This window comes from Onychostruthus taczanowskii, unplaced genomic scaffold, assembly GCF_017590055.1.
Source record: "Onychostruthus taczanowskii isolate IOZ18803 unplaced genomic scaffold, ASM1759005v1 scaffold3, whole genome shotgun sequence".
NCBI lineage: Eukaryota > Metazoa > Chordata > Aves > Passeriformes > Passeridae > Onychostruthus > Onychostruthus taczanowskii.
The window spans coordinates 1889719-1900557 of record NW_024500349.1 but is presented as its reverse complement, the minus strand read 5'-3'; the positions used below and the strand labels follow the sequence as shown (position 1 = coordinate 1900557).

Sequence of the window (10839 nt, the reverse complement as noted above, 5' to 3'; positions counted from 1 at the left end):
TCCCAGAAAAGCGGGGCGAGAGGGGCGTGGGACGGCTGAAGGGAAAAAAAAAAAAAAAAAAAAGAGAGAGAGAGACGACGAGTCAGATTTTCCTTCCGAAAGCCTCAATGTCCACGTCCTCAAAGCATGGAACCAATTTAGCGTCGCCGCCCCCCCGCTGCTGCCGCTGCCAGGGCTGCTGTGGAGGGCTGGAGAAACGGGGCACGTGATGACCTGGGCGGCGCCGGGACCCTCCTGCGGTATAAGTAGGGCGGACCGGGGCTGGGTTAATTTAGCGTCCCTGGCAGCAGGTTTGTGCTAAGGTTGGAGTTACTCCTCGAGACTGTATGCCTGCGTCCCACAGGCGATAGCTAACCAACCGACTCGGCACCACAAGGAGTCTGCATGTCTTGCAACTAGACATGCTCAGCTTTGTGGATACACGGATTTGGTTGCTGCTCGCAGTAACTTCATACCTAGCAACAGGCCAACGTAAGTGCTTTCCGCTTGCTTGTGGCAGGGGTGGTGGCAGGGGTGGCTGTCCGGCTCTGCGCTCTGTGCTTTGTCCCGACGCCCGCCCCACGCACGGCAGTCTGCAGGGAGTTGCTGCTTCCCAAACGATAGAGACCAGCTCAAAAACTGCCACCTCCGTCCCAGATCAGATTCTAGATTATTTTTTTTTTCCCTCAGAAAAAGATGGAAGATAGCCAACGAGATCCCCCTCTATGGGGAAAATTAAAAAAAATAAATAAATGAAATAAAAGGGACCACGTCCTCCCCAGACGGGCTCGTAGCTAGAGGAGGGCACAAAGCCTCGCCTCCAGCGCAGATGCTGCTAGGAGATACAGATGCGGGCTGGGAGGAGAGTGCCTGCGGCGAGCGGAAGCACCCAGGCTGCACTTTTGTGAAACTTGAGGCGCGCTTTCCGAGGCAGGGAGCGGGGGAGCGGCGGCTCGTCCATCCACCCCTCCATCCATGCATCCCTCCGTGCCTGCCCTCCCTCCGCGGGCCCCGAGCGGGGCCGGCTCCGCGCGCGGGGCGCCCCCTGCGGGCCGCTCGGGGCCAGCGCGGCGGGCTCGGGGAGGGAGCGCCGTGAGGGGCAGGAGGAGCGCGGCAGGGAAGGAACAGCGCTCCGCTCCAGGGCGAAAAGGGAGCGCGGCTCCCCGAGGGCGCAGTGCAGCCCTCCGCCTCTAGCTGGATGAGGATGTGGTGTCCCCTCACCGCGGTCAGCGCACACACACACCCCGCACACTGAGATGGGAGGGAAACGCACCCCGACACTAGGCTGGGGGCGAAGCGGAGCCTTCCTGCAGGGCAGCGCCCTGTGAAGGGCCCCCCGAGCCCCTGGCCACCTGGCTTTGACCCAGCGTTTGGCTGCATTCCAGGGCGAAGGAGGGAGGGAGGAGCCGTGCGCTACCCGCTCCTGGCGCTGGGAGCCCTCGGGATGGTGCCCCCAGGGATGATGTCCCCCGGGCTGATGTCCCCGTGGATGATGCCCCCCGGGAAGGTGCCCCGGGTCGCCCTCGCCGGGGCGGGGGACAGCGGCGGGGCCGTTCTGGACGGGCATTCTGGGGGCATTCCCCCAATTCCGGTGACGGGAGGCAGCTCTTCGCAAAGGAGAAGAGGCTCTTGTGGGGATCCCAGAACCGATCTCCCCCCGCTTCCCGCAGGGAGTTTGGGAAGGCGCCGCTGTCACCGTCACCTGCGGGCAGTCATGGCTTTAGTTTTGTGTTGAGTTAGCGCTGGCTGGCTGTGAGTACTGCCGCGAAATTCCAGTGCTTTCAGCATTTCAGCGCTGTTACCTTTTTCTGGACTGCGTGAATCATCCGAATTTAGTGTGATCACGCACTGCCAAAGTGACACGTTGTGGAAAAACGTCCAACAACCTGCTAGTTAGTGGTAATGTTAAATTGCTGGCATTCGAGTGTGATGTGAGACTCTTTTACTATGATGAGTTTAAGTCAAAATAGATTTTTAATTCCTTGAAATTAAGAAACTCAGAAAAATTGTTTCTCCAACTAACGAAAAAGTACATACTCACACTTAGCAGTGCATAACATACAGAGATGGTTATTTGTAATTTTGTGTTTCTTTAATAGCTTCAAACTGCTCCCTGTTACACAGTTTTACAGAAAAATGTGGCAATAGGGATGTTTGGCTAGAACCTTTCCCCGTAAAAAGTGGGATTGGGCCATTTATCTGAAAATTTCCGATTACTCCTACAATAATATCTTCACATGTGTCAGTCTGCCTGGGTTTATTAATCTCTTGCATGAACACATATGTGGGAATACATAAGTGGGGGGCTTTCAGTGGAGGTATGTTGAAACATACTTAGAGCAGGTTTATAGTTGATACCTGACTTTTTACTGTATCAGTCATACTATTTGTTTTGATTTAATTAGCAAGCCCATTTTGAATTTGAAATACATGACAATTTCACCCTTGAGTCTTTCCAGTATAAGATAATCATCTTAGCAGGAAGAAATTACGTAAGGAAAATGTTTATTGCATTAAGGAAATCAACTAAATTGCATTTCAAATTAAAAGCAGAAAATTTAATTTTTAATTGAAAGCAAGTTTAAAATTTAAAACTTGTAAAATATTTGAACCCCTGCTCTAATTATCTCTTTTTTTCTTTCCCTTCTCTTTGCAGATGTGAGTCAGGTCAGTATAAATTTTTTATCTAATATATAACACTCCAGTTAACAGGATAGGCTTCTCTTGGTGTGGCAGTATTATTTTCTAACATTCATTCCCAAGATGGTAATGGAAAAGTGTGATTAGCTCCTGAAGGCACTGCCTGGAAAGGTACCCACCCCAATTTCACAAGTGGGACGGACTTTTTGAGAGACTGCCTTCATAGGTGTAGAGACCATGAGGAGAAAGTAACGGAGCAGTGCTCTTTGGACATTGTACCTGGCAGTTTGGATTGGAGACTCTACTTTAAAGTTGGTTTTACAGTCTTAATTTCGTTGCACAGTAGGATTATGAAAGAGCTCAGGTGTGACTTTTTTAATTCTAATATTTTAGGCTGTAATAGCTATAAGATTGTCAATCTTCGACACAACATTTGAATATAGTTACATGCATCTTTGCTGTATATAATCTCCTAGCCTTCAATGTAATTTTAAATCACAGGGCATAGTTAAATATATTGGACTGAGAAAAATTATAATTATATAAGAAAATGAGTCTAAGTTTATGCATTATTTTAGTTCAAAATACTGGCAGAAATTGTAACTTTTTTTTCATTCTCTTCCTTATTTTTTTCCAGCCATCTGCAGGGCGCAAGGTAAGCATTTTTCTTTTTCTTGTGTAGAAATAAAGATGATATCAGGTAGTCTTCAGGAGATTAATATTTTGTTGGATATTGGATGAAAGGAAAATTGGCTACACTGCTTATTTTCAGTGTTCTCTGAAAATAGCAGTAGTGCTGAGATTAACTGGTAGGAAATTATCAATGCAGCATTTTAACATCAGGGTAAATTCAAGTATTGAATCAAAGATGCTTCACCTGTGAGCAGAACTATGCCTACCAAGACCTAAATGGCATCAAAGTATCATTCTTATTTAAGCAGAGTTCCTTTGTAAAGATTCACATGGATTGAATAGTGCAGCAATATCCATACAGGTCTAAAAGGCTAAGTTGATTGTATATTATTTCTAAAAGTCACTGCTGTTAAGTTAGAAATAGTTATTCAGTAGAAACAAGCCCCAATTTTGTAAGCACTTCTGTGGTCAGTGCAGTGAGCTTGTAATTCACACAACAGTGGCAGTGGCTAATCTATTTCCAGTAGATTATTGTGGACAAAAGTACACTTTCTGTGGAAAATAGGTGTTGGACCTGAATGTGCAGCTCTTTTCCTTTTTAATGTACACTAATTTTTCTTAATGTGTCTCCTTCTCTGTATTGTCCTGGAAAATTTCCACAGTAACTCATTGAGTGTTATTTTCTTCCGGCAGGGCCCTAGAGGAGACAAAGGGCCACAGGGAGAAAGGGTAAGGAATTAGATTGACATTTACTTGTGATCTTTGAACAGTAGTTGTTGAAAGACCAATAGGAGAAAACTAAGTTTAAGCATTCTGTGAGATCAAATGATTGTACCTGTAGAAGCTTGCACGTGCAATTTAATTTAAAAAAGAAACCAAGTTACATAGGTACCAAATTCAGCCTAATTATGGTCATTGTGCCTGAGCAGATATGGTTGAGATCATAGGGCAGCCTAGCTCTTCAAGTGATGATTTGAAAAATGTTTTTTCCAGCTGTTCACAATGGAAATAACACATAGAAATGCAGAGGGAAAAGTTGACATGTAATCTTTGAATAATATGGTGTATGGGCAAGCTCTCTACATAAAACCTGATAGAATAGACTAAGCCGGTTTAAAGATAATTTGTTATCTGTGCCTCCAATGATGTTTTGGAAAAGCTCTTTTCGTGGCAGCTGGGCATTTGTTATCTACCTTCTGCTAGTCAAAGAGGATGTTATACTGCTGAAGGCTCTACCGTAAAAGTAACCATAAATAAGGACAGTTGAATAATTTAATTGTAATGTTCATTCATATTGATCATATCTGCTTTTATGGTTTGCTTCTGCATCATTGCTGCTTTTGTAAAGTGGTATTCTGAACTTCACATACTTGTCCGGGTTGTGTGTAGTTATGTGTATTTTTTTCTATAGTCTGAAAATGAAAATTCCATAGTACTGATGAGGGAGCTCTTGAAGATTTCTGAGATCATAGTGTGCTGACAAATATAATGGAAACTATTAGGAAGACTATATCAGTGTGGTCAGTTGGATGTTTGCTTTAGGCTGCCGCTAACTAAATTTGTTTAATGAAAGGACATGCTTTCTTTGTTCTGAAGGCAACAAGCCTAATTCTGCTCCTTTAGAAATCCATTTATTATTGATTTCATTAAGTACTGAACTGGGTCCAAAAAAGTGAACAAATTAAATACCTCACATCAATTGCCATGATGCCAAAACTTCACCAGCTTTATGTACTGAGGATGAAAGAATGTAAGGACAAATGTTACTGGACTGAACACAGGTAATTTTAACCTGTTGTAAAAGTTCTGACAGTGGTAGCAGATGGATGGTTTCAAAAACCTGTAGAAGAGCACTGCTAAACTTTAATTGGATTTGCAATTATACCAGTAAATTGTCTATACTGATTAAAAAACTGGCGTTGGACTTACTCTGGATCCATGATAACTCATATCAGTAGGACTGATCTTTTCTAATGCTCAGCTGGTCAAACTTTAGGCTCTGAGTAACAGCATCTGCCAGGCTGTGTGGGTCCACATGGGTCACTTGGGCTTCGTAGGTCCAAAGTTTGTCGCTTAAGATGAAGCTTCCCATTTTGAACGTTATGCTTTGGTAGTGTAAATCCAATATTGCCCCTGTAAATCTTCCCAAATACAAAGCTCCACTACATATCTGATACAAGGTGTAGCAAGGTAACATAAAATCAGACTATATTTATTTTCTCAAGTTAAGCATTTATTGAAACTATTTATTGAAATGTATAGCACTGCTGTAGGGTGTGCTGTGGGTGCCTGGTTGTCAATGAACTTACCACATCAGAGATTTCTTCAGCCACTTCTAATTTTCACCGTAAAATTCTCTTTTTAACTCTAGGGTCCACCAGGTCCACCAGGCAGGGATGGTGAAGATGGTCTACCAGGTCCTCCAGGGCCCCCTGGTCCTCCAGGTCTTGGCGGAGTAAGGCATCCAAAGTTTCTATTACCAGAACTCATAAGCTGTGCTTTGTAACCAAGGCGAAATTTATATCTGCTGGAAAGCACTGTTGTTGAATTGAAGAGTGGAAGAAACATTCTCTTGCGAGCCATAAGAAATTGATGGCCCAGTTCCAATGAAACCCTCCTTGGGTCTATATATTCCATGGAAAATTTGGATTCTGTATTCAACAGGAACTTAGGAAGAAGAGCAAATCAACCCTGTTATTTAGCGTTAAACTTACACAGCAATAATGTGTATGGGTTAGGCATCAACTAAATGAAACCAGTGCTTTTCCCTTTTTCCAAAGGGAAAAGAAACCTTTGTGTTTGGATTCAAGAGACAGCAACTGGATTGGAATCAGCAAAGACCACTCCTTAAGCTAAAAATCAATTAAAATAACTATAGAATTTTAGAGTATTGCCCTTTAGAAATTTTTCTTTTTATCTGTATTCATACTGCAGAACTGTAAATGGACTGTGCGCACTTTGTGCACCGGTGTCCATCATGTACTCCCTGCAGAATGCTGAATTTAACTCTTTGCTTGACATCAACTACATAGGGACATGGAGACATAGGCAGTGTTGTACTGATCAAGTTTAGTAAGTCCTTTTGCATGGAAAAATGCTCTTTTTTACTTCAATACTTTATTTTGCTAGTTGCAAATATCAAACTGCTATCATTTTTTTTATGTCAATATGTCAATGAAACAAGCAAGGAAAGGGGGTTTGATTGTGTTGTGGAGAATCTTTTTCTATTTTGATAAAATATCAAAAATCCATTGCAGTGTTTCTGAGGCTGCATGCTCCTCAGATATTTCTGAAACTGAAGGGCCCACCTCATGCAATAGCTACTCAGGGCTGTTACATTAATTTTACTTATGCATATTTTTTCACTGCTTTGCTTAACTTCCTTCATTGGAAATTAGGCAGAATAATTGGAGAGTTTCAAGAAAGTTTTCAATTTTAAATGAGCACTGAATTTATATTCCTATTGAATGCCTCTCTATCACTTCTGCAGAGATATTCAGGTTTGAAAGGGCCTTCCCAGTAAAATCAAGTCTTTTTGAAAACAAGTGAATAGAAATGTATTTATAATAGGGCTATATTTACTGAGTTATATGTATGCTGCTTTAATAAACCTCACAACAAGTATAACAAATCAGGTGATATTTAGATACAGAATGTTGATTATAAATAGTGTTTCAAGTAAAGTTTTTAGTATTTTGATTTCAATATTTTTATTATCTACAGAACTTCGCTGCTCAATATGATCCATCTAAAGCAGCAGATTTTGGCCCAGGACCTATGGTAGGTACATGACATAGCACTTGATAACTCAGATGAATAATGTGTTTAGTGTTTTCCTTCAATTCAGCTGCATTAATGAAAAACATAGTGTTAAAATTTGTAGTTTGATCATGTATTGACTCAGACTGGAAACTGATCCTTTAATATAGGATGATGATAAGTGTTTTAAATAGTCTGAGGGTTTGAAATATGGTCTTGAATCTGTATATTTTTCTTGAATATAGCACTGCTGGGTCTTGTGCTTTAACTCTGTTTATCGACCACACTGTTACGAGTCAATGAATCTCGTAATCTGATGTTAGATAATACATGTACTCTGAGATATTACTTGACCCATATTGAGACAGAAGATTGTGTTTTAGGGATGAGATTAACTGTAAAGCTGCTCTCTACAGCAGACACAGGCCTAAAAAGTAACTCAGCATCTTGGCTCCAGTTGGTGATGATTTTTCCTCTATGGCTGTAAACTCCTTTGATACCCTTGGATTGCACAGGTTTTTTAGGAAATTGGCCACCACATTTGGTTCTCAACATCAGAATGTTAGTACTTGGTACTGTGAGGCTGTTCTGAGGAGGACCCTATAGTTCACTGTATACTACGTACAAATGAAATTTAATGGGTCTATTGCCACTCTATATGAACTTTTAACCCTTCCTTATGTTAGCAAATATTTTCTGTATACAAAGGTAGCAAAATATGAGTAAAATTCACCACACACACTGATGTCACAGACAGTGCATCTGATGGGTGAGCAGCAGGATGAAGGATGACCAGGATTATTCTGGGTCAAGTGCTTGCTTCCACTTCCAAAAACACTCTAATATTAAATGGATTTTGGAAAACACTTTGGCATCCATTTAGTTAAGAAATATAGAAAATAGGAGTACCTTTAATGAAGTTCTGCCCTCAGTGTCTGATGATGAATCAGAAAACATAGATGAGGATTTGTCTGAGGTGTCACCATTTCTGTATTCCCATTTTTGAGTCAGTTAGGTTCATTTGACAGAAACAGCAGTAAAATCTACCTATTGTGAGGAATTTTTAAGTTTCACACATTTATTTTATAAATAATATGCAAACTTCAGGAAGGGAAAATTAGTTATAGAATAGAATGTGAGAAAAAATTCACAGGGTTTATGCAGCACATATGATTCAGACTGTCTAGAAACCATGATTTTTCCTAGAATTACTGCATATTTTCATATCCATAACATTGCTTTAACTTCCATGAGTAAATGCCTGTAATTAATGTGCATTTAATCCTCTTAATAAAAGGTTTTCAGTCTTATGGAAAAGCTACATAAACCACTGAAAATTTGGCATATGATTTTAGTGTTGTAATGAGAAAATCTAAAAGACTTTCCAAGAAAGCTTTAAAACCAATTTAAAACATAATTATGTCTGTTGAAATGTCTCCTAAATAATTTGTTTGGACTACAGAAGTGTAAGTTAAAATTTCAGTTTGCAATTGTTTGCTTGCTTAGTAAACCTTAATATAACTGTTAAGAGAGTGCACCAATCTATGGCAATTGCCTTTTTAGAAGTGATTTTTCTCATCCCATATTTTCAAAATGTATATAAATTCTAAATAATATCAAGGAAAGTGTATTAGTGACTTATTTTGCAAGTGAATATGAAGATAATTTAATAAACACCAGAAAACAATGAAATATTTAAATAGAAGTAGATAATTATTGGAAATAGATGTATACACAATATGTATAAGAGCCTTTCATGATGTATGACCATCATCTGTAAGAAATAGAAGTAGATAATTATTGGAAATAGATGTATACACAATATGTATGAGCCTTTCATGATGTGTTATGACCATCATCTGTAAACATTTCTGCACAGGAAGGGTAGAGGGAAGAATTCAAAACAGAATGAACCAGTTCTCTTTCTAACAAGCCAGAACATATTAAGAAGATGAATCATGATGTTCACAGCCATAATGGTACATTTCTAATCATCCCACTGGATTCTGTGATGGTTTGTTACCATTAGATGTTTGCACTTGGACTGCCTGTGCAAATTCATGCCGACCTCTTAACTTCCTCTAATTTCACTTGAACATTGCACTTTGGAAACTGTGATGCTAACTATGTTTTAGGAATGCTGGGAATTTGTGTTATAGATGAGTTTATATAATTGTGATGTTTTTAAAAAGATCTTGTGATTTTCTTGCCTAGGGTTTAATGGGACCCAGAGGCCCACCTGGAGCATCTGGACCCCCTGTGAGTACAGTCTTCTCTCTCCTACTGACATTGACATACCTGTAAAATTACAAATTATCTTGTTTGGAAACCAATAATATCTCCCTCATTTTCTAGGGTCCTCCTGGTTTCCAAGGTCTTCCTGGTGAGCCTGGTGAACCTGGTCAAACAGTAAGTAAAGATCACACACAGACACTGCTAGCATTAGGAACAGCACACCAAAGTAGGCTTGTAATGCTTAGGCCCATGCCTCCTACCCATATGCACTTCTCTGAATATTTGGATACTCCTGCTTGATCCTGTTACAGAAGCAGAGCTGAACTCAGGTTCAGGCTCTCTTCACTTGGAGTCATAAAGTGCAAATTCAATTAGGCTCCAATTATGCCCCAGCTCGAGTCAGAAAACAGTGTATATGTATATGTATATGAAGACTGCTTCAAGTAATTCTCAATCTATTTTTGACAGGGTCCCCAGGGTCCTCGTGGTCCCCCTGGTCCTCCAGGAAAGGCTGGTGAAGACGTAAGTGGTTATTAAATGTTACTCATCTCTTTCGAGGTGGTGATTCAACTCTAACAACCAGATTATTGTTAAGCTAAGTATTCCATTGACCATATTTTATACATTGCTAAATAAATAAAGCCCTGAAATAATTACAAGAGATGCTGGAAATGTACAGAAAATTGGATAACTTCCAAACCACTCTAAATACATTATTTAACTGCCTGGATACAGGGAGAAGAAAACTTAAAAGTTAAGAATCACCCTGTATTTATGGAAAAAGAGAAGCCTTGCCAATGTACTTTCTTTTCTGTTAGTGGTTTGTGTTGCTGTTTTACAAATGCTTTCCTTCTTAGTGCATCTTTATTGCATTTTGTAGGGTCACCCTGGCAAACCTGGAAGACCTGGTGAGAGGGGTGTTGCTGGACCTCAGGTGTGTAGTGATCTTCCGGATACAATAAAACCAGTTCACTAATCAATGAAACCTAACAACCTTTCTGAATTTCACCACATTTAGCAGTCCAGTAATATTCCTTATATGGATTAATACAATTTCAGCCCTTACCTGCTGGGATATCATATAGCTGTGTTTTTATTTTGTTTCCCTACCTCATTCCCACTAAAGCTAGTAATGAGTAACAGAAGTGGCATAACAGTAACAGAAGTGTGAGGAATTGCACAGGTAACCAGGCACCTTGGCATAGAAAGTTAAAAAAGCTGTGCTGTCACATCGTAATGCATGAAATTTCTGAGATTCAGAACTGGAAAAATCAGGTTGATTACTGTTAGTCTTGAAACAAGTCTGGTCCTGAGAGGTTAGGATCTGGATTCTATTCTTACTTGAAGGATAATGACCCAAATCTACTTGTTCGTTTTATTGGAAGACTTATTCATCATCTTTCCTTTTAACTGCAGTCTATAATATGAGATACAATCATTCATGCACTGTGTGTTTTTAGGGTGCTCGTGGTTTCCCTGGAACTCCTGGTCTGCCTGGCTTTAAGGGAATTAGGGTGAGTACATATATACTCTTCCCTGAATATTTAATATTTAACATCACTGTAACACACTGAAAACCCCTGGAAATCCTCT

At 40.5% G+C, this 10839-nt stretch overlaps 1 protein-coding gene across 1 annotated transcript in view; it reads left to right on the top strand.

Moving 5' to 3' along the window:
- The first annotated feature begins 227 nt into the window (after positions 1–227).
- Positions 228–10839, top strand: part of COL1A2 (collagen type I alpha 2 chain) — a 39273-nt gene continuing 28661 nt past the window's right edge. The window contains exons 1-11 of the mRNA XM_041408440.1: positions 228–471; positions 2636–2646; positions 3257–3274; positions 3946–3981; positions 5624–5707; positions 6976–7032; positions 9226–9270; positions 9367–9420; positions 9715–9768; positions 10127–10180; positions 10707–10760. Of these exons, the coding sequence (XP_041264374.1) occupies positions 402–471; positions 2636–2646; positions 3257–3274; positions 3946–3981; positions 5624–5707; positions 6976–7032; positions 9226–9270; positions 9367–9420; positions 9715–9768; positions 10127–10180; positions 10707–10760 (537 nt within the window). The 5' untranslated portion in view covers positions 228–401. The remainder of the gene's footprint in view (positions 472–2635; positions 2647–3256; positions 3275–3945; positions 3982–5623; positions 5708–6975; positions 7033–9225; positions 9271–9366; positions 9421–9714; positions 9769–10126; positions 10181–10706; positions 10761–10839) is intronic.